Below are 24114 nucleotides of genomic sequence, written 5' to 3'. Positions count from 1 at the left end.
GCTGCTCATCTACACTCATTTGTTCCTCTTTTTTCCCACCTGTGCAACCAAATTCCACGTACATTTTCAATCTCATTTTTCCCTCCATGTCTTCAACACAGCTGTTCACCACCTTCTCAGATCATCCAAAACCTTGAACTTTTCTACCCCCGTTAACCCTCCCAAGACCACCCCATTCCAAATTTTCAATTTTTCCTTTCTATGAGTTTGCGGCTGTGCCTATTTTGTCCACCCAGTGCGTCCTCCCTACCTTTCATTCTTCCACATATCCCTTATGTCTCCAAATCTTCCTCCATTCTGTCCGTAAACCCTGGTGTTGGTGTGTTCCCACCACCCCCTTCTTTCTGTTGTTTTTGTTCTGTTACATCCTGAATTGTTCTATGTTCCAGTTCCTCCACGAGACTCGACTTTGTATACAAAACAAACAAAAAAGAGCATCAATTTGCAATGCATCCAAGAATAGATTCAAATAGATTCAAAGAACTTTCATTTGCACTGCATAGTCATCCGCACATCACCTCGTCCATGCCTCCATTTCCTCCTTGCTTAGCTTTCGTGCCAAATCCACCGATGAGGAGGCAGCGAGTAATGAGTCGGCATAGCGTGCAATAGCCAGCACCCATAAGTCCCCATCCCTCCGTACGCCTGGCTGTCCACGAGGTACAGGGTTGGTCTCGAGTTTCTCTTCCATGGATTCCTCTGCAAGGTCCGTTATTTTGCTCAAAACAGGCCGAGAACTGTTCAAATGATAAAGAAGACTGCAAAAGGAGGGGTAGGGGAGGAGGGGATTAACAACAACAACTAAAAAAATTGTTTTTTTTATAATCAAGTGAAGATTACGCAAAGGTTTGACAAAAATGCACATGATCATAAAACATTACCAAAACACAGCACAGCTATTTAGGAAATGCATGGAGAGTTGAAATGTTTGGCGTGACATGGAGAGTTTGCAGGTCCAACCTGTAAAAAGCAGTAGTAGCTGACTTCCGGGTGAACTGGTCCAGCCGAGGTTTCGGCAGGGATGACATTTCCGGTTTACTCTCATCGGCTTGTTTAGCATTAAAAAATGCATGGAATAGCACGAACCTGAGAACAGAGGGGAAAAAAAAAACAAGTCAAAGTATCAACTTAGAAAAAGTCGGGGTTTCCTTCTCCTCTTAATGAGTAGGGAAGGACAAACGGGGTGCAACAGCATTTGTACATTCGATGCGAAATACTTGTAAGCATTCTAATTGTTGTGAAATATGATAATTGGCTCATTCAAACTCATTTTTGCCAATAATATTGCATTACTGTGTGTTGCAATTTTCCCGGTGTGTCCCCTGGTTAGAATAGGTACACCGTATCCCTGCGTGTCATAAGAGGCGACTAAGAGGGTTGGCGTCAGGAAGGGCATCCGGCCATAAAAACATTGCCTCAAAACGAGAAGCATGACAATTACAACGACATATGGGCAGGGTACAGCCCGAAGTGGAGATCGGTTTCTGAGGTTTGGGACATGGAATGTAGGGACAATGACAGGGAGATCAGGAGAAGTGGTGGAAGTATTGGTCAGAAGAAGAGTGGACATATGTTGTGTGCAAGAGACGAGAAGGAAGGGAAGTGGTGTGAGAATGGTGAAGGGTAGGCAGGGACAGAAATACAGGTTTGTGTGGCAAGGGTACCCGGAGGGCATGAATGGTGTTGGTGTCCTGTTTTCTGAGGAGTTTGAAGACAGTGTGGTGAGTGTGACGAGAGTGAGTGAAAGGTTGATGATGGTGAAAATGATGATTGGAAAGCTCTTGGTGAACATCATCTCAGGATATGCTCTGCAGGTTGGTCGGAGTGATGAAGAGAAGGACAAGTTCTGGTGTGCGATAGAGAAGCTGATGGAAAACGTGAAAGATGAGGAAGTTGTTGTGGTAGGAGGAGACCTAAACGGACATGTGGGAAGGAGTATGGATGGTTTTGAGGGAGTTCATGGGGGTTACGGATATGGTGTGAGAAATGGAGAAGGTGAAAGGATTTTGGAGTTTGCCGATGGAGCTGATTTGTTGATTTGTAATACTCAGTTCCAGAAAGAGGATAATAAGCTTGTTACATACATGTCAGGTGGGTCGACGACAACCGTTGACTACCTGATGGTGCGTAGGCGAGATAGGGGGCACCTCCGGGACACAAAGGTGATCCCGGGGGAGGAGGCTGTTTCACAGCACCACTTGGTTGTCTGCGACATAAGGGTGAAAGGTGCGAGGAGAGCTCGGCGGGTGAAGTACCAACCGAGAATGAAGGTGTGGAGATTGAAAGAGGTGACAGTAAGGGAGGCATTAAAAGAGAGGCTGAGTAGGGTAGAGGATGATGTGGTTGAGCTTGAACGTGGTTGGATGTCAATGAAAGCTAGTCTGTTGGGAGCCGTTGGTGAGGTATGTGGATGGACAAAAGGACCACCGAGGCACTCGGAAACATGGTGGTGGGATGAGGAAGTTGGAAAGAGGATTGACGAGAAGAGGAAGAAGTTCAAGGAGGGGCAGAAGGCGAAGGGTACGGGAGCAGAAAAAGCAGAGCATGAAAGTTATAAGGCAGCCAAGAAGGCTGCAAAGAAAGAGGCAGCAAAGGCGCAGGAGGCATGTAGGAAAATGTTCGGACAAAGCTTGGATTCGGAAGAGGGTCAGAGAGCGGTATTCAGGATTGCAAAGCAGATAGCGAAAGAGAGGTGTGATGTGATGGGGGTGAGTTGCTTGAAGGATGAAGTGGGACAAATCGTTGTGGACCCAGGTGGCATTAAAGGAAGATGGAAAAGATATATGGAAATGCTGTTGAACACAGAGAATGAATGGGATGGCAACATAGAGAGTAACCCAGTTTTCGGACCGGCAGAGAAGATAACTGAGAAGGAAGTTGAGGAAGCGATAAAAGCAATGAAGAGTAGAAAAGCGGGAGGGCCGACGGGAGTTGTGGGAGATATGTTGAAGGCAGCAGGAAGTTGGGGTGTGAAGAGAATGACAGAGATCTGTAATCTGGTGGTGAAAGAAGGCCGCATTCCAGTGGATTGGGAACTGAGTACCCTCGTCCCTCTATACAAGGGGAAAGGTGACCCTCTAGAGTGTGGCTCGTACCGAGCGATAAAGTTATTGGAGCATGGAATGAAGGTATTGGAAAGGGTGTTGGAGAGGAGGATAAGGAAGAAGGTGAAGATCGACGAAATGCAGTTTGGATTTATGCCAGGAAGAGGAACGACAGACGCGCTCTTTATTGTGAGGCAGTTGCAGGAGAAGTACATGGAGAAGAGGAAGAAGTTGTTTCTTGGGTTTGTTGATCTGGAGAAAGCAGTCGATAGGGTTCCACGCGAAGTATTGACATGGGCATTGAGGAAGTTCGGAGTGGAGGAATGGTTGATCAGAGTAGTGATGGCAATGTACAAAAGAGCGCGCACAGCTGTAAGGACGAAGGAACAGTGGTGAGTTTGAGGTGAAGGTGGGAGTGCATCAGGGGTCGGTACTAAGTCCACTACTATTTGTAGCTGTGATGGAAGTGCTGGCTCAGAACGTAAAGGAGGGTTTACCGTGGGAGTTGTTGAATGCAGATGATCTGGTGTTGATTGCAGAAAGTATGGATGGACTGAAGGAAAAGATGAACAAGTGGAAGGAATGTATGGAGACAAAAGGTCTGAATGTGAATATAGGAAAGACGAAGGTGATGGCAAGTGGTAAAGCATGTGGTGAGGTGGAAAGAACTGGGAAGTGGCCATGTGCTGTGTGCAGGAAGGGTGTCGGAGTGAACTCCATTCAATGTACAATGTGTGCTGAGTGGGTTCATCAAAAATGTAGTGGTCTGAGAGGGTCATTAACCAGTGTGGCAGCTACATTCAAATGCAAGGTGTGCACAGAGGGAGCTGCAGATGGAGGAAATGTTGAGTTGGATCTTGGAGACGGCGTGAAGCTGGAAGGTGTGAAAACATTTTGCTACCTCGGAGACATGCTGAATGGAGAAGGTGGATCAGACTCGGCAACGGTTGCAAGAGTGAGATGTGCATGGAAGAGGTTTCGGGAACTGAGTGGCGTGCTGATGAGGAGGAGAGTGTCGTTGAAGCTGAAGGGAAAGGTGTATGCTGTATGTGTGAGAAGTGTTATGATTTATGGGAGCGAGACATGGGTAATGAACATAGAGCAGCAACGAAGGCTGGAAAGGGTGGAAATGCGAATGGTTCGGTGGATGTGCGGAGTATCGTTGAGAGAGAGGAAGACAAATGATGAATTGCGAAAGATGATGGGAATAGAGCCTGTGATTGATGCTGTGAAGAGGAACAGGTTGAGATGGTTTGGTCATGTGTTGAGGAAGGATGAAAGTGACTGGTTGAGAAGAGTGATGGAAATGAATGTAGAAGGAAGTATAGGATGGAGAAGACCGAGAAAGACTTGGCTAAAGATGGTGGAAGAAGAAATGCGGGCAAGGGGGTTAACAAGGAGAGATGCAGAAAATAGGGCAAAATGGAGAAGATCGTAATGGGGCCTGCAAGGCTAACCCCCGCTCTCGCAGGGACAATGGCCTTAAAATGCATGTTGTTGTTGTTGTTGTTGTATACTGTGTGTTGCAATTTCCCCATTTCCAGCGAGAATCTTTCTCGACCGTAGTTTCTTGTTTGGGAGACTCCCTTCCCCTGGCCTGTACTTCAAAAAGAGAGTGTTCACTGACACCTGTACTGTTACCAATGTGTGGCATGCAATATTTAATGTGGCATGTACCTCTTCAAAAACAATTTAACTAGAATTTGCACCTCAGGTGGTACCAGTTGGGCCTTAGCACTTTGGCCCACAGACTAATTAAAGAAAAGAATGAACAAAGGAGATTCTACAGATGGAGAGAAAAAGGGGACAGGATAAAAGGAAAGACCATTTTAACTTTCCATTTCCAAAAACAACAGCAAAGCAACACTTTGTCACACCTGGCAATTCTCTCCAACAAATCATCGCTGGCCTGTGCAGATGGGGTGTCAACCAGCGCCACCAGTCGTTCCACGACCCAACAACGGAGGTGCGACACATATTTACTGCAATCCACAGTAACAAGATAGGGTAAGTGTAGTGATATAGTTGGAGTTTCAAGTCTGCGTTACAGGTTTATACCGTCATCTTTAGCGCAGCACACCTGTCAGGAGAATCCTCTTTTGGTCGCTTCTGCCCATCCGAATAGTCAATGAGGGAGCTCATGTCTGGTCTCACAAAAGTTTGCTCAAGCCACTGGAGATAACCCGGTAAGGCTCGTGAGGGCAGGTGGCGTAGAGGCGGCCAGCTCGGAGGAACGGCTGGACGGCCAAGACTAGATAGGCGGCTGAAGCCTATGAGAGCAGTGACAAGGCACGGTGTCAAGGCTTCAGGTGACGCGAGCAAAGATGAAAAGGCCAGGTCCATCTCCACAGGGAAGTCAAATGAGTTTGGCTTGTCACGCTAAAAATCAAAAACAGCGGCAGACAAATAAATGGTCCTTTTACAGATAGTGACAACCTGTGGGCATCGCGTTACTGAAATGAAACCTTTGACATGCATTTGATCGAATAAGACGAGTGGTGAAAGTTTGTCAACAATTTAGTGAATAAATAAACAAAGAATCTGCCAGCAGGAGCTGGTGGATGTCAATGACCTCCACGGTGCTTCTGGCAAAGAGTAGGCAAGTTATCACCGGCACCCTGAAAAAAAGCTACAAAAATGCTGCCCAAATCAGCTCCCGAAACAGCAGGCCTGGCCAGACAGCAAATAAACATACCTTCCTGCCCATTCTGTGCTGCCCATAGGCCTTCATGATTGGGCTTGCCAGCACCAGCTGCAGCTCAGGGAGACCAAGTAAAGGCAAAGCTTTGGCCAACATGTGCAAGCACAGCATCCTGGGAAGTTGTGGGAGGGGAAATGGGGGATTTTGGAAAGCAAGGGTGAGTGGGGAATTAGTCACAATAACATACTTTAAATAAATTAATGCCCATCATGCAAAATACACACACATGCCTTTTTATTCTCCCTCCTCACCAACCCCCTGATATAGTACCCCCAAGGACCCAACATTATAACTTTTAGAATTTCAAATCAGTCATGGAACTTCTCCAATAATCCCAAGGCTTCGATCCCCTAGCCCCCTCCCAAACCCAACCCCAAATCTTGAACAATAGTAAGTTTTCAATCTTGGCACTTTGGCATTGAGCAAGTGTGTGAAAGGTAATTACAATAAAAAAAAAGTTCTTACAGGCAAGGTGAAGACCCATTTTGAAAAAGCACCTCGACAACTTCTTGCCAGAATAGACCAAAAGCCTCCTCACGAATCGCGACACGCAGCAAACCGGAGCAGCAGGGAAGGAGGCTCTCACTTCTCGGTGCATTCATCGCAGACTTCCGCAACACCTCCACCAGCCTTACACGCAGAACGACAAGCGGTTCTCCTAATGCATTTCTCCAGGGAACACGGGTGATCATGCTTACGGTTTTAAAATATCAAGAGTTTACATGGATTTAGATACACCAACAAAGCATGCCAAGAGCACCTCAACAAAACAGAGGTCGATTTGAGGTCGCTGTTTACTCAGCATACCATGCGCGAAGGGACGATGTGCGTAAAAAGGGAAACTGCAGTAGGTAACAAGCAATCAGTGAAACTTGCTATTATCAACAAACTACCAGGAAGGGCTTCTCACACACCACATAGTGGAAAATAATTGTGGCGAGAGTAACAGGTAAGACAGCATAGTTGTCACAGTGCAGGTTGTTGGTGTTAATATCTCAAAGCAACAGTTTCTTCCTTCTAACTCTCTGACAGCCTCCCTCTCAACACCCCAACCAAACAACCACAATCTTGCAACCACCTTTACCTGGGAGAATTAGCTTTACAGATCAACTTGGACTCGCCAAGCATACGAGCAAGTTCTTGAAGCCCGGGCCCTCCAGGGAGTTTCTCATAACACACGAGGAACAAGCGCAAGTGGTCGGTGCTTGAGAGGGCAGCGCAAAGCTCTGGTGCAAGGTCGTTTGCAATTGTAGCATAGGTACCATCTGGAAGCTGTGAGGAAAACCATGACGTCATGTATTTCAGGAAACTTAAATTGCTTTCACGTCTAGTTTGGAACAACGAGGCGGCCGATAAACACCACAAAGCTCTTTATGTGTAAAATAATTGGCCTGTTTGGCTTTGACATCTGAGATTGTAACTAGTGGATTCTGGGATGTCAGGGTTCACAAATCCCACATGATGTGTTGATTTGTCTGCCCGCAGTCTCCCAACACTCTTTTCATTCAACTGAAAGTACATTGCTATCTCCGAATGTCCTGCTCGATGTGTTATACATGTGCAAGCTACTGCTTCAGCATTTTCAGCCCCTGCCCCACCACAATGAAAGTGGTAGAGTATTGCACAAAATTAACAACAAAGAGAAATCAGAGATTGCAGACCCTTGCCAGGACGTGTTTTTTAAGGCTTTTGTGTTAAAACAAATATGGCGGCCGAACCATAAGACCGATGACGTCTTTTTTTTTTTCTCTCCATAAATTCATCCGCAGATGACGCTCTAAAAATTTCATCTTGATCTGATGAAGTTTTGTACTTGTCGAAATTATGACGTCATAATGGAGGCACCTATGACATCATTAACAGATATTATTCCCCATGGAGATTTCTTTACAATGAGCGGTCTCAATTTTTTTCTATGCAACACTTTCCGAGATATAGAGGTGCAAAGGTTTTCGTTTTTTCCAAGTTGGCGCCCATAACACGTGACCTACGACGTCATAATTATCATTTTAAAATTATGAAGGTGGAGTTCCACCTATGGTGAAAATTTCCTGTCAATCGGACCAACGGTTGCAGAGAAAATCATATTTATTCTGTGCGGACAAACAGACAAACGGACTCAAATGCAATACCCTCTCCTCTGGCGAGGGCAATAATGCCAGACCTTTTCCACAATCTCACAGATGCTCTTCAAAACAAGCTCCAGCAGGTGTTTATGGAGGCGAGCCAAAGACCGCAGATGCTGCAAGACTTCAAGCAAGGTCTCGGGGTCCTAAGAAGGGATTGCGAGAGACACAACGCAATGGAATATCTCCAGTCAGTGGAGGGTTTAACCCAGCAGAACAAAGCAGGAACAAATAACCAACCCGAGTACGATTTCGGACAAATTGTCAAAGTGTCCCGTACCTCTCTGAGGCGACCCGACTCAGCCATGGCGAGAACTCCAAACACGTTTCCCAGAGCATAATCCTTTGCAAATTTCTGAACAGAGCGGTTGAACGAGACAAAAATTTGTCACCATAACACAAGGGAAGATGGAATGGTAAGCGGCTGTAGACCGCTAATAAAACGCAGGCAGAAGTTGGAGTACAAAGGGTTATTTAAGCAGGTTGTATGAATATGAATGAATGATCGTTTTAAGGCCATTTTCCCCGCTAGAGCGGGGGTTAGCCTTGCGGGTCCCATGACAATCATGGTTCCCTGTTTGAGGCAATGTTTTTATGGCCGGATGCCCTTCCTGACGCCAACCCTTGGTCACGCTCTTACGATGCGCAGGGATACGGTGTGTACCACCTTTAGAGGCCATTTTTTAAATGGCCAGGGATATGGTGTACCTACTCTAAACCGGGGTACACACCGGGATCATTCATCCCAGCAAGCTGGTACTCAATTTGCCGACCTCGGAAGGATGACAGGCTGAGTCAACCCCCCTGGTGTTAATTCAGCGATCGACCGGGATTCGAACCCAGGATCCTCGGATCCCAAGCCGGCACCCTAACCGCTAAGCCAACACCAGGTTGTATACAGAACTATATAATGCTCAAACTATAGACGATCGAATATGGACCCACCTTTTTGACCTGTGCTACGTCAAGACGATCACGAATCAATGCCAGGACCTTGCAGGCACCGACCTCCTCGAAGGTCTGCATTACCTAAGGGTCACAAAGACAGTGTCGGTGCCACGTCATGGGGAAAGGAGGCAGTGTGGGCCTGCGGGGGTCAGCGACCCTAAAAGCTCAACCTGAGAGAGCGCGAGAGAGAACCCAGGTCGTGACTGTCCACCCTTGCATGCAAGCCCGTCCACGAGGCGGCGGAGTGTGTAATCCATCTCACCACCCTGAGGGAGACACCAATAGTGACCAAATGAGCACCGCAAGAAGTCAGATCAAAAACAACGTATGATCAGCGAACAATATACAATGGCCATAGCCAACAGGATAAAATGCAAAATCAAAAAGTAATGTATACAACTCGTAGACTTGGAGACAGAAATTTCCTTGGATTTCTTAATTCAAATTCCGAATACAACACCTTTGTTTCAGAGGCTTGAGAATCCATTTGGTGAACGTGACTGCTCAACAACGTATGATCCCGACTTCACGTCATTCAGTTATACCTCAGCGAATGAGTTAGTTGAGAATGAGTTAATCCTCAAATGTTCAGTTATGGTTTCGATTTCCATTGCATGTGGACACCTGCTCTGCTCCAAGACACGTTTCCACATGGACGCCAAGGTTTTGGAAGTTCAATCATCGCTGATCATTACCCACGTTGTTTAACGCTCCGTGCGTCCACTGCCGATTCAAACTTGACATGCGTTTGTAGGGCAGAGGTCGGGGGTGGAGTGGATATTCGGGGTCGTCACGACCCCCAAAGTGGTGTTGACGATGAAGCTTCAAATTGTCACCTGCAAGTCACGAGGGTTTACCGCACGGTTGAAGAAACCGTCCCAGAGTGGCAGGATCATTAAATGACGTCAGATGGATGAAAGGTGTCAAAAGACCAAAGCCTATAATTGGGGCAAGGCAAGGTAAGGTAATAAAGGTATATAAAATGGGAGTGGAAACATGTTCATTGAACCTTTGTTGAGAATACCTGCACAACACCAGGATCCCTCATCCACATCTCCTTCTACTTCGTCCCTATTTCCTATATGGCGGGCAAGTACTTTCAGCTTGTTTCATTAAAGCAGCTGGGGTCAACACGGTCTCACTAAAATCCGAAATGGACTCAAAATCCGAAATGGACCTTCAAAATCATCTGAAATGGAGCGAAATGGATAAATGGATAAAAATGCTGTATACAGTATATATATATTTTGTGGATATATATATATATACAGCGAAATGGATAAATGTGGAGCGAAATGGATAAAAATGCTGTATACAGTATATATATATTTTGTGGATATATATATATATACAGCGAAATGGATAAATGTGGAGCGAAATGGATAAAAATGCTGTATATATATATATACTAGCAGAAGTACCCGGCATTGCCGGGTGGGGGAGGGGAACGGGGGGGGGGGGTGGAGCGAGCCCCTTGGCAAAGCGAGCGATTTTTTTTCATAGCGTTCATAGCGTCATAGCGATTTTTTTTTTCATAGCGTCATAGCGTCATAGGGTAGCGTTCATAGGGTCATCACGTGATCGCTCTGAGCGAATCAGCGCCCACCTGCTCCGATTCCGTTGATTCCGTGCGCTGAGGTAAATATGAATAAAAAATATGGATCGTCAAATATTTTGAGTTCGGCCATGTTCGTCCCAGGCTCAATGACCATGTCTATGTCAAATATCAAGCACGTAAGCCTCTCCGTTTAGGAGTCTATCGGTAACATATCACACACACACACACACACACACACACACACACACACACACACACACACACACACACACACACACACACACACACACACACACACACACACACACACACACACACACACACACACACACACACAGTGTTATATATATATAGATTGTATTATACCTGTGTAAATAAATTTACTTTCATTTACTGCAGAGTTTTCTTAATTTATAAGTCCATTTTGCTAAGTCAGAACTCCATTTTGCTAAATGGGAAGTCCATTTTTGTTTGTTTGACAACTACACATTTCATTTGACTTATAAAAAATAACAAAACCACATTTCTAATTTGTTTTAGTTTATTCCAACTCAGACATTGACATAAATTACATAGTACAATGGGGTCCTTAATTAACATTACATTTTATTCATTCCTCACCTGTTTTAGATCAGTATTTTAACATTTAATTTTACTACTGAATCACCATCCATTTCGGATGTTATTGAGGTTGGTTTAATATGTTGTGTATGAAATGAAATGAAAAGTGTAGGCTATGGGGAAGTTATTGGTTATTTTGAGGTCCATTTCGCTCCATTTCGGATTTTAGTGAGACCCGGGTCAACACGTCAATGATGGCCATACACGTACACCCTCTGTGATGCAGCTCCTACTACACCTCCAAAAGTAAACACTTACAAGCACCATGTGGGGAATCCAGCGTCAGGCTCGTGGAGGAGCCGTGCATGGATAACATGTAGAAAACGACATTACGAGATAACAATTTACTCCAAATTACTGGAATTGCATTAGTTCAGGAAGTTCATTGGCCCAAGGCATTGAAGTGGCGGCACAAACATCAGCAGACCAAATACGGCAGGAACATTTATTGCCTTACAGAAAGTCATTAGTGAGCCAGCAGGGTTTCAAATCTACCATCACACGCTCATTCTCCTCGGACCAGGTAAAGTTCCATAAGTTTAAAATCAAAATACTCAAAACTGCTGCCCTCGTCAAAAACGCAAAAATTATTTATTTCTTTTAGTTCGCCTGTGGATTTACATCAGGGACGTCTGGAAAACCCCTGAAGAAGAAGCACGAGCAAGCGCTTGCACGCGCAGACGCACGTGGAATGGAATCGCAAAGCACGTACCGCGTTACTTTCTCCGAGGGAGGCGATCAGACGCTGCACGGCGTCCAGACGAATTTCACGATTCTTACTGCGGATGTCCCAGAAAATGTCCAAAAACTTTCGTCCCTTCTTGATCAACTCCTTGTCCATCCTCCCTACATCTCCGGCCTCGGTAGAGGCAGTTGGAGCAACAACGTGTCCGCCATGAGCCGAAGCCATGTCAGCTATTGACCCAGTCACCCAATTGCCAATTCCCAAACCCAAAGACATGCGCAACACCAGCAAAAGCTCAAAACATTAAACATTCGTCTTTATTCATTCTCTTTTCGATCACAATGTGTTTGAACAAGGGCAAAGAAAAAATAGACGTCTAAAACCAGCAAAAAAAAAGAATCACTTCGCGTTGATTTACATATTGGACCAGCTGAGCTAACATGTTGTTTGATATACACCGCAAAATGCTAGCTTATTCACATTCCGTAATGTTGGCAATTATTACCGAGTTTATCAGCACAAGACATTTGCATGAAAAAACAGCTTTTACTGTTTTGCACTAATTGTGGAAAATAGTGTTTGTAAAATGTTTGTAATTTTTTTCCCACCAGCACCCCCTCAACTCAACAATAACAGTTAACAGCTACTCGTACTAGTATTAGGCTGCTGGGCCATAGAAGTTCACGGTTCACGTTTCACGGTTCACGCGTGTAAAGAAAACTGGACAAACGTAGTATGACTTGCTCTGGGCCATAGAACGCCTTTCATGTTTCACGTTTCACGTGTCACGTTTCACGCGTGAAAGGCGGAATGAACATGCACACTTTTTCTATGCGTGAACACGGAGATCTCGGTCGACCTGATTATTTTTAGACTGACATCCGGGCAAAACTTCCGAAACAAAATGGACGACTACCGAGAACAGTTGATCGAGTTAGTGAGAGCAAGGCCCCTGCTGTGGGATCCGCGTGTGGCGGATTACAAAGACAAGGACCAGAAGGCACAAGTTTGGGAGAACTTGAATGGGCGTCTGAATTCACCGACAGGTTAAGGTTTATTGTTTTCGGGTGTGTGCGCGTGTGTGTTTGTTTAATTATGTGTGTGTGTGTGTGTGTGTGTGTCAATGTGTGTGTGTATGTGTGTCAATGTGTGTGTGTATGTGTGTGTGTGTGTCAGTGTGTGTGGTTGTTTAATTGTGTGTGTGTGTGTGTGTCAATGTGTGTGTGTGTGTATGTGTGTTTGTGTGTGTGTCAGTGTGTGTGTGTGTGTGTGTGTGTGAGAGAGAGAGAGAGAGAGAGACAGACAGACATACAGAGTGAATGAGACAGTGATAAAGACAGAGACAGAGTGAGAAGTTGGAAACGTGTAAAGATTTATAATCCAAATTCGCTATTAGCAACACAAAAACCTGTACTACTTGTCTTTTCATTGTGTTTTAATTGATGTCATTTGCATTGACATTTCGGAATACGTGTTCGTGTTGCCAGTAAACACTTCCCTGCGGGTCATTGAAAAATGTTTTCACACCGTCTCGTACAGCCATAGCTTCATCAGAAGGTCTTCCTGCGTGGGTGTGTGCTTCCAAGGGAAACGTGCCTCCTCGTAGGTCACCTCAGAAGTCCTGTCGACCATAATTCCATCGCGCCTGCGGATGAAATTGTGTAGTGCTACAGCCGCGTTCGTGTACAGGCTCGCTGCATCAGGTTGAACTCTCATTGGTCTTTGGAATATTTCAAATTTCCTTGCGAGGATGCCGAAAGTGCATTCGACCGTTCGTCGTGCTCGTGAATGGCGGTAATTGTAGATCCGCTTTTCCTGATCCAGAGTTCTTGCTGCATATGGCTTCATCAAATACGGTTTCAGGGGGAATGCTTCGTCTCCTACAATCATGAATGGAATGGTTCTTTCTGTGGTGTTCACCTTGAACCCTGCTGTTGGAATATTGAGTTTTCCTCGCTCCAGCAACTTGGACAACTTGGATGTTTGATACACTCCGGCGTCACTAATTCTGCCATACTGTCCACGGTCTACAAGAATGAAGCATGAATCTGCATCACTCACTGCCATGAGCACTATGCTGGGGAATCCTTTGTAACAGTAGTACATAGATCCACTGTTGTCTGGATTCTCAAGAGCAATGTGTTTGCCGTCTATGGCACCGACAGCAAAAGGATAATCCCACAAATCACCAAACCGTTGAGCTATCTTGAACCATTGATCCTCTGTTGGTCGTTTCAACTCAAGTGGTTGCAGTACATCCCACAGAACTTGACACGTCTTGTTGATATGCCTTGCGATGGATCGTCGAGACATGTGAAAGGGGACACTCATGGAGGAGACGGAGGCTCCCGTTGCCAGATACCTGTAAACAGAAAAGAATTAAGAAAATAAATATCAGGGTTCCCAGCATGCAGCTGTACCTTAACGTAGCAATTCGCTTGTCATAAGGACATTAGTCATTCAGAGTTCACAAACAACATTATAGAAAAGTCTGTCTAAAAATTCTCTTTACAAGTGATCCTGATAGTTGTCCTCATAGGCAATGGAAGTGGGTGGGGGACTTGGCGAAAAAGAATGACTTACCACGCACACAGACACATACAGACAGACAGACAGACAGACACACACACACACACACACACACACACACACACACACACACACACACACACACACACACACACACACACATGAGTGACAGTTTTCCATGATGATTAATTTATTAACTATATATATATTTATTTTCAGGAACAAATGCAAAGGATGTATGGATATCACTCATTCGCTGTCACAACAACGCTTTGGCACGGACAAAGAAGAAATCGGGCAGCGGAGCAGACAAATCCAAACCGTGGAGGTTCATGAAAGGAATGGAATTTCTCATTCCTATCAAGGACGTCAGAACTTCAAAAGGAAACCTGCCCCAGTTGAGTGATGAAGAAAGTGACCCAAAAGAAGGGGACATTTTGCAAACTGCAATGGATGACACTGACATTAGGAGCGATGATGATGGAGTAGTTGACCCTGAGGAAGCAGTTGCTGTGGCGGAGAGAAGAACCGGAAGTGAGAATGAAAAAAGAAAACAAAAGAAAAGGAAAGACAAAGACAATGATGAACTCATCCTGTCCTTGTTGAAAAAGAAAATTGAGAGGAAATCTGAATCTACACGGATGGGCTTTTTCACTTCCATCTTGCCGCGGGTAGATGCTCTCGATGACGAGCAATTCCAGGAGTTCCAGCTCCAAACACTGCAGCTGTTGAAAAACCTTCATATTCAGAAAACACAACAGCAACAGTTATCATTCCAATCTGGACACTCTTCTCTATCATCCGAACATTCCAGGACGAGGGTCTTCAAGGCATCGTAAGTCCTGTATGACATCCTGGTATAATTGAAAAACAGTTCTTCATCGGGATTGTCAAGCAGATAACGGCATGTTCGGTGGAATTCACCACGGGTTTCTCTCAGAAGGAAGTGCTCTCGGCTCCAAATTCTGTGCCTTTTTCTCTTCCTCCGTCTTAGTAGAAGCAGAATGAGGCAATCTTCTTCATCCGAAGAGTCCATGTTGACGGTTACTCGGCCAAAGCAGAACTGGCGCGCAACACGTGAACAGCCAAGCGTGAAATCCTATGGCCCAGGGTCCGATTGTTCACGTGAACCGTGAAACGTGAACCGTGAACTTCTATGGCCCAGCAGCCTTAGTGAATGTTCAGGTCAACGATGTCCCTCTTCTTCTTCTTCTTCTTTTTGGGGGTTTAATAGCGTTTTCAGAGCCCCGAAGCTTTATATACACCACACCCCAAAGCTTTAACGTGATACCAAACCCAAGGAACCTTTATTCTTTCTTGAGCGTCATCTAAGGATAAATTGGTGGAGGGAAAAAATATGACGTCATTGGTCACGTGGTGCGGCCGCCATATTTGTTTTAACGCAAAATCCGTAAAAACAACGAAAACACATCCTGGCGAGGGTCTGCAATCTGATTGCTCTTTCTTATTATCCAGGTTATGGTTCCCTCTAATTTTATAGGGATATTCCACTCTCTCTTGAAAATCTTAGGGCAGTTTTACAGATTTGGGGGTGTTTCCAGTTCAGCAAACATAATTCCCGGCAGATCCAACACTTCAATCCCCATCTCTCTTATATTCTGAACAAGGCGCCTTCTGGATCCCTCATATAGCGGGCAATTTACAAATAGGTGGGTCACATCTCGATCCCTACAATGCTCATTGTACCCTGTAGGGTGACATCCTATTCTACGAAGGTAGGAATTCAGGTGACAGGTGCACCTTGTAACAAAATCTTCCTTTCTTGTTGGTGTCCCACTGAAATTGCCATTTTTTCACCATTCGGTCCTTTACACTAAACGAACAATTTCCGATGGACCAAGAGGGACTTGGGTCACATTGTGGATTTTAAGGGCTTGCTTCAAAGCCACATCACAGGCCTCATTTCCATCAATGCCCACATGGGTGGGGATCCAGCACAGGTCGACCAATTCACAACGTCAACCAAATGGAGAACTTCAAGAACCACAGGGATTCAAAATGCCTTTGACGCAGCAAGTGAGTCGGAGAGGATGACCCCACTGAGAGGGTTAAACTCAATGATCCATTCGAGAGCCACAGCTTTGGCAAATAGTTCAGGGGATAAAACCGAGAGATGGTGAGTAACACAAAATGATCGAACCACCCTGAGGTCCGGGATGCAGACTGCGGCAGCTGTTCTCCTAAGTCCTAAGAGAAGGTTCTTTAGACCAGTCCGTACAGACATGCAGGGATTGACTCCAATTCGAGTTAACAAATTAAATTGCCTGGTTGCGTGTTGCCAAAGGATTAGCCCTGTCACTTCTTCCCCAGAAATCCAGGGGATGACGGGGGCTTTCAAGAGTCCAGCGAGGCCAAACCCCTACTTTATGGAAGGCGTTTACAGGAAGGAAATCCAGCCCCATTTCCTCTTACATGCTAGTCCTAGAGGAGAAGTGGAGTTCTTACCATGAAGCTTTTGGTATTCCCAACAGTCTACAAATAAGGTTTTACCAGGGTGTTTATCCTCAGATGGGATGGTTTTAGCCCAACATTTCATTCAAGAAATTTCCCAATGCAGGGACAAGGGCACTTCTCCCACTTCCACCAGAAGAGCCAACACCCCAGAGAGCTAATATAAGCCCCCAAACAGACACGGAGAGCTTTATACTGGATGGTCTCCAGTTTTTTTGCGATTGCTCATTGACATGTCCCCAAAGGCCTGACAACTATAATCGAGATGAGAGCAGATCAAGGCTTTATATATGTATAGTTTATTTATATATAGTATATATTTACTATATATATTTAATATTTACAGGGTGTCCCATAAGTCTGGAACATGATGAAATGAAGAAATCATGAATCACTTATTTCATATGTTGTTAAGTTGCTATGTGTATTGTTATGAGCTTTGGGTGGGGTGTAGCCATTTGGAGTGTGAATGTGTTTATCTGCGGCATGTCGCAGATCTACAAGAGCTTCGCGTTGCTATTGTTCTTATTGCTGGTCGATTTTTGGAAATGTACACCCATTGGTCGGATAGCTGCCAGACCACACGCACATCTGTCACTTGACTCCACCCGGCATAGCACCGAGACAAAATGATATGGTCACCATCTTGATTTTCTGGTGGGCCAATAACATTAGGCCTGTAGGCCTCTGCTGATTATACACGACCTGGGATTGTTCCATAAGATTTCCATTGTCATTGTTTGGGTCAAGTGTTATTGACGAGGGACCCCGAAAAATCTAATCATATGTCGAATAATAGCAGGGTTTAATCAAGCCCATCAGAATGCATAGTAATCAAGGGTTGTGTTACGTTATGTAGCGTTACGTAACAAAAAAAAGAAGTATTACGTAATTTCCACTTGTCTCATCTCATGAGCCAGGACTTTTGATTCATCTCACTCATCCATAGGGCGCTCCTTGCCACGAGTCTTTGGCCAAGGTTGCGCTTAAGTCTGCCCATTTGGACAGCAAGTCACGAAGGAGCTTGCACAAGTTGACACGGTGTACTGCAAAGCTGTGAGGGGCTGCCCGAACATTTACACTGCATATCTGGACCACGAGAGCCACAGCCATACCTGTCCTGTACTTGGGATTCACGCAAAGCCATTCTTGTCTGTGTAAGGTGAGCTAGAAGCCGTGCCCACGCTCCCCCTGGAATAGACTCCTCTTTCCAAACCTACACTCCCAGATGATTGATGGCACCTGTCACATGTTCGTTCCTACATAGGTAAGAATGTGCAAGTGGGCTCCATAGGTGCAAAGATGGTCTGTTCTCTCCTGTATCTTTTACTTGTGCATTTTCATTGTGATTTCTGTCCATCCATTGTAAATACATGCTCAGGATTGCTATCGGAAATGCCTGCCATTGCTGATTGAATAAACCTTGTTGTGCTTGTTAAATAAATGTACTTGCTTTGGAACTGTTAAACGTTTCTGACATGCTCACTCTCTTGCTCAGCCGTACATAATAAATAGATGGGTGGCTGGTGAGGGCATGACCCCTAATTAAAATTGCTGTGCCAACGGTAAAGTAACGCGTAACCAAGGCGTGAGAACCTAGCTATGTTCTGAGGTTCTAATCAGTGACCAGAGTTGAGTTGCCAAGCAACCCACCAGGTGAGCCGTGACAGGAACCCCCTCGTGATAACTCCAGATGCTGATACCGTAACAGTATATTGTTTTGTAATAACATTATGCAATTATTATCGTTGGCGTTCTTATTAGAGCCGGCCTTGGTAGAAAACTCCACAAGAAGCTATCTATACACCTTCACATGGATTTCGCCCAAGGCAGAAATCTCCCTTGGGGAGAGGAGATGGGGAAATTAAGTCGCCACAACCTCCATTGTGTGACCCTTTAACCTGTCAAATTTGGTTGAGATTGTATAAGTAACGACGGAATGTATCATGGTCAGTCAGACACCAAATTGCGTATTTATCAACATTAAGTTAAATCAAATCCAAGTCATAGGTGGAAGGATTAACATTAAACTAGACCGACTCTTTGACGTCGACTGATATGCCTCCGCCCACATTATTACATCATTATAATACTTGTATCAAGTTTGATTGAAATCCATTCAACTGTGCCCAAGTTAGCACATTTTTACCTGACATGACCTCTGACGCCAAAGTTTAATCAGTTCATCTTTACATCATTATCCATACCTGTACCAAGTTTTAATTTAAATCCCTTCAGCTGTTCACAAGTTCACATTTTTACCTCTGACCTTTGATCTCAGGACCCCCAAGATATAATAATTTAATCTTTACATCATTATACATACCTGTACCAAGTTTGAATTAGATCACTTCAGCCATTCTCGAGTTATAGACCTATTAAAGACTGACCTTTGACCTCTTGACCCCAAATTATAATCATTTAATCTTTACATAATTATACATACATGTACCAAATTTGAATTAGATCACTTCCGACGTTCTCAAGTTATAAACCTATTACATATTTGACCTTTGACCCCAAAATCTAATCAGTTCATCTTTACATCTATATCCCGATTTGTGATCGTCTGTTTGGTTGTGCCTCATGGACAGCCTAAAGAAGCGACTTAGAGAAGGAAGAGGAGATTAATGGGGGGTGGGGAGGGGGGGGGGGGGGTAACCTTTAACGACAAAAAAAATAATGAGTGCATCAGTTTTAGACAAGGGGGCGTGCCCAAAGGGCGTGGCTTCCTCCGACTATAAAAAGCCCACAACAAATAAACAGAATATCAAAACTAAATTGCGTGACTGACTATTTTCCAGGTAACTCTGCTAGTTCTACATAAGTGTAGCAAATTTGGTAAGAATACCATCACTGGTTCACATGTCATCACAGTAACAGTATTTTTAACCTAACATGACCTTTGACCTCGTGACCCCAAAATCTAATCAGCTCATGTTTACCTCATCATACATACACGCACCAAGTTTGACTAAGATCCCTTTAGCCGTTCTCAAGTTATCGCGGTAAGGAAAACATATCACGGACGGACGGACGGACGGACAACCTGAAAGGCAACCTGAACCACACTCTTCACAGAGTGCTGGTGATATCGAAGCAGTTTCCTGGCAAGGGTTATACTGGGTGGTTTGCCATTGCCTTCCTAGCATTGTTTGTCTATGCGATATCCTTTTAACGCTCAACATCAAGCAAGGAAGCAGCACGTCCCATTTTAAAGTCTTTGGTATGACTCGGCTGGAGTTTGAACTACCGAGCTCCCAGACTTAGAGCGCAGAGTCTGGCCTTAACGCAGAAACTACCTCTGAGCTGTCGAGGCTGGACTTTAATCTCAACCGAACTATAAACTACCACCATGATTTATCGCAGGCAGGGAAAGGCATAAATGTATCACATCTATCGGATGGATGTCAAACTGGATATTCCATCTGCTACAAGTCGGAGGACATTAAATATCCCGAAGGTGTCTCTCAAAAGGTTGGCGAGTTATCGCTGGCACCATGAGCACGTTACAAATGTCTACCCAAACCTTTATGGGGCACTGCATCAGTAGCACAGCCGTGCCTCTGCAATGATGCAACCAGCAGGCCAAATTGAGAATCTAATCCCCATCCAATATGGTTTCACGAAGAAGAAGAAGAAGAAGAACCCATGTTGGTTTAATTTGAAGTGGTATCCAAAGAAGAAATCGACCTCAAACAACCACGGATCGAATTCATGCAGAATAACAGGCACCATTTATTTATATTAATACACAATTACAGCAGGTAATTTAAACATTTTCTTAGATACCATTTTCATTTGATCTGTTAACCTTTCTAAAATTAGTTTGCTCCGAGTGAATGAATGTGTGAAGGAATAACGGCTGGCTGTAGAATAAGTACGATAGGAGAGTAAATCACTCCAAACCTCCCAGACGATGAAAGAACGAACTGTTCGGACATCCTTCCCACCCAATGCAAGCTCCCACAACAAGAAACATTTGAAAACATACGGAAAGTGAAAAACGGACAAAAGCAAAAGCACCGTATTTAAACACGTATTCGCTTTGCAAGATCAAAATGTGCCTCGTGGGATTGCGGATCATTTCGGACAAATATTGTATTACGGGAAAGCAAACAGTTCGGCCAAGTGATTCGAAAAATAAAAATAAAGTTCAAAATAGAGCCATCGGTTATAGTTTTGCATGAATAAGCTGCGGGAGCAAATCAAAAATCACAACCTGCAAATCGGGAACTGCGGATTGGAATCGACAGGGCAACGATGCCACCTAAAAAGACTTCCGTTACATGGGCATCTACAGATCGCATCACACAAGACCGAGTGACCTCAGAACCTTTAGCCAGCAACAAGCAGTTTGTGGTTTCGAGTCCCACCCCAAATTTGCATTCCAACCAATTCCCGAAATGACGTTCTAGCTAGTGGAGAACCTCATTCATGAAAAAGTTGCTTCTCGATTCCTTTGGAGCCAGGAAAGTCATGAGCTGGGCTGATGCGGCTAGCCCTTTTGGTGGCTTTACAATTCACCGGAGAGCCCACTGCAGTCAAAATCAAGACGGTACAACAATCGACTCCGAGTTGGGTCCCCCGGATGACCAGCCTTACGGTATATTGGCGAAGCTAAACATTCACAGAAGGGTGGCTTGATGAGAAATAAAGCCACATCAGAATGGGTGGGCTGGAGGGCAGGTGCATATGGCTGGCCTGTAAAACGAGGCCTTTGATGCATATCCACCTGCTCACTCTTGCTGGTAATGTTACGACTTCTTGTACTCTATACGCTCCACCTTGACATCGTCACTGATGAGCTGATAAACATACGTGACAACCGTAGAAGCTTGGATGTCCATGAGCACAAAGGATGGCACAATGTTGCTGCAGACACACACATGCAGAAGGTGAAGTTGCATAATTTGATATATTCACTCGCCAGGTACCCATGCTACGCACAGGTGGGAGGCCGAATACAATCGTACAATGCGAAAACGGCGATTAGCAAACCATGAAGCAATGAATTCCACATTCCCGTGCCACCTTCAATCGAACGCCAGGCATAAACAGCCGGTTCGTGAATGACTTGGGCAAAAAACAGTGAATGGCAAACCATGAACCAGTAAATTCCATATTCCCGTGACAATTTCAGTCGAACACCAGGCATTGACACAGCCGGTTAGTGAAGGATTTGGGCAAACAATTTTTTTTTTTACTGCAGTGAATGTTTCTATATGCGGTCAATGGCGAAACTATAAATACCGAATCCGCGAATGTCACCGGTGGAAACCCTCACATAATTTCCTCATTCTGCTTTCCTCTCAATCTCCCTATTTTCATTCCAAACAACATCATTCCAATCACAAATTAATACTATAGCATTAATATAACAAAATACACTGTTACAAACACTCTTGAGGTAAACCGAGAAAAACGCCGGTCTCACGTGATAACCAATACAGAAGAATCTGCCAGCGAGCAATGGCGAAAACGCAAGACTTCGTACAGATGGAAACTCAATATTTGTATCGAGAAATTTATGAAACCTCCCACCCACCTTAGGACACCCGCTGGGACCCCAAAAGGTTCCAGAGCAGGTTCTGTGGGGCTAACCCGAACACTCTGGGAGTAGTTCCGAGACGGGCGGATGGACGCTCCTGTTTTATTATATTGACTTTTAATCCATTTTGGGGAGATTTCGTGTCACTCTACCTTTCAGTAGTGTCCAAGGTGTCCTGATGGCATAAAGATTCATCCACTAAGGTGTGGATTGGCACTATATATAGACGATACCAGGTGGGGCAAGCAGATTATTCTTTCCCCGAAGACCCTCAGCAAGTCAACTGGGATTTTAAACAGCACAAGAATCGCGATATGGCAATTCTCCTTCATCAGTGTGCAGCACAAGGCTGCGGAGTAGCATCATTGGCTGAGGGTGTAGCTGTGCCGCTGATGGTTAGGGGCCTCTGCAGGTTCGGGCAGGAATTGGCAATTTGGCCATTGCTCCAGCGATAGCTCTCCTAGTCTTCACGGAAACAGTGGGATCCAACGTGCATAAACTAATGTCGGCAGATGGAACTCCCAGTTTAACGTCCATCCGAGGGACGGCACACACATTTATGAATCACCCTGACTGTGAAACACAGGATGGCAGTTTATAGCTGGGCAGAGATGCAAACCAGACGAGACAGCTTAGGAGAGTGTGCGTACATCAAGGCCATCTTGCCAGCCGGTAATTTACCCAAACTAACCCTATTTCCAGAAGTACAGCATCCAAAATAATCCTTAATCCTTCTGCTCTCAGCAATGCACAACTGCTGGGATGTCAGGTTAATGTCGACAACTCCCACCCACATCCCCCCGCCCACACCCCCCCCCCCCACCCTCTTCTCCCCACCCTCACCCTCAACCATCCCCCCCTCCAACCACCCTTGTCCACCCCCCCCCCCCCCCCCCGCCAGGTTAATGCAATACAAACCTGTCTAAGACACTGAAAGCTCCAGTGGCCGACCCAGGATTGATGTAAAAGCGGTTGTCGTGCTCGAAAGCCTCAAACCGGTGCGTATGTCCTGAGATGAGTATGTCGACGTCAAGCTGGCGCTGCAGCAGGGCCAAGCTGGCTGGATCCCCCCAGGGCACAACCTGATGGCCATGTACAAGGCCTACTCGGAATTGTCCCACCGTTACCACTTTCTGCTCTGGATAGATAAGATTCTGAGAATGAAAGAGAAAAGAAGAGTTAGGGTTAGATGGCCGACATATCAAAATCGTACGTAACATGCACTGTACAAGTATTCCATTTCTGAATGGATCACAACTGTATTTACAATGTTTTATTACCTCATTTGGTGTTAACTACAAGACAATTATATAACTATCAACAGAGCCCAAAACTGCCACTGCCTAAAATAGCACTCCGATGGAACCAAGCTGCTTTATTCACTCCAGAATTATACCTGTGCTGACAACACCATTACAAATACTTCACCTTACTCAGCATTTCTCATTGGCCAAAATCATTACCTTAGTGCTACACACGAAACCCAAGGCTAAAAACTTTGGCTATAAGACCAAAGTGATATCCGAAGAGGGAGCTGCTTCAGCTCAGCTATCTTTCAAGGGTATGGTGGGAAGCTCGTGAGACAGAGGACAATGAATGTATCATGTAAACAGCTCAGGATGCTGAAACACCATTCAGCTGCAACCATTGGAGATATCTCATCAAACTGCAAAATTAGGTGACATGTATCAGGTATCTAGGCGTTACATGGATGGACATGGACACACACACAGACGGACGGACGGACGCACACACACACACACACACACACACACACACACACACACACACACACACACACACACACACACACACACACACACACACACACACACACACACACACACACACACACACACACACGACACACACACACACA

The 24114-nt window shown here is 45.0% G+C and overlaps 2 protein-coding genes across 2 annotated transcripts in view; both read right to left on the bottom strand.

Moving 5' to 3' along the window:
- Positions 1-12087, bottom strand: part of MYBBP1A (MYB binding protein 1a) — a 44828-nt gene extending 32741 nt beyond the window's left edge. Inside the window, exons 1-12 of the mRNA XM_068120568.2 lie at positions 11711-12087; positions 8990-9085; positions 8817-8900; positions 8152-8226; positions 7910-8017; positions 6830-7017; positions 6211-6375; positions 5740-5857; positions 5125-5423; positions 4922-5026; positions 961-1086; positions 519-758 (exon numbers count right to left, since the gene is read on the bottom strand). Of these exons, the coding sequence (XP_067976669.2) occupies positions 519-758; positions 961-1086; positions 4922-5026; positions 5125-5423; positions 5740-5857; positions 6211-6375; positions 6830-7017; positions 7910-8017; positions 8152-8226; positions 8817-8900; positions 8990-9085; positions 11711-11959 (1853 nt within the window). The 5' untranslated portion in view covers positions 11960-12087. The remainder of the gene's footprint in view (positions 1-518; positions 759-960; positions 1087-4921; positions 5027-5124; positions 5424-5739; positions 5858-6210; positions 6376-6829; positions 7018-7909; positions 8018-8151; positions 8227-8816; positions 8901-8989; positions 9086-11710) is intronic.
- An 8306-nt stretch (positions 12088-20393) lies between these two features.
- The window catches only part of VPS29 (VPS29 retromer complex component), a 22875-nt gene continuing 19154 nt past the window's right edge, over positions 20394-24114 (bottom strand). Inside the window, exons 3-4 of the mRNA XM_068120562.2 lie at positions 23154-23389; positions 20394-21559 (exon numbers count right to left, since the gene is read on the bottom strand). Coding sequence (XP_067976663.1) covers positions 21442-21559; positions 23154-23389 — 354 coding nt within the window. The 3' untranslated portion in view covers positions 20394-21441. The remainder of the gene's footprint in view (positions 21560-23153; positions 23390-24114) is intronic.

Source organism: Myxine glutinosa, chromosome 6, assembly GCF_964187855.1.
Source record: "Myxine glutinosa chromosome 6, kmMyxGlut1.1, whole genome shotgun sequence".
NCBI classification, from domain to species: Eukaryota; Metazoa; Chordata; class Myxini; order Myxiniformes; family Myxinidae; genus Myxine; species Myxine glutinosa.
The sequence above is the reverse complement of the archived record's forward strand: the minus strand, read 5'-3'. Positions and strand labels throughout refer to the sequence as shown.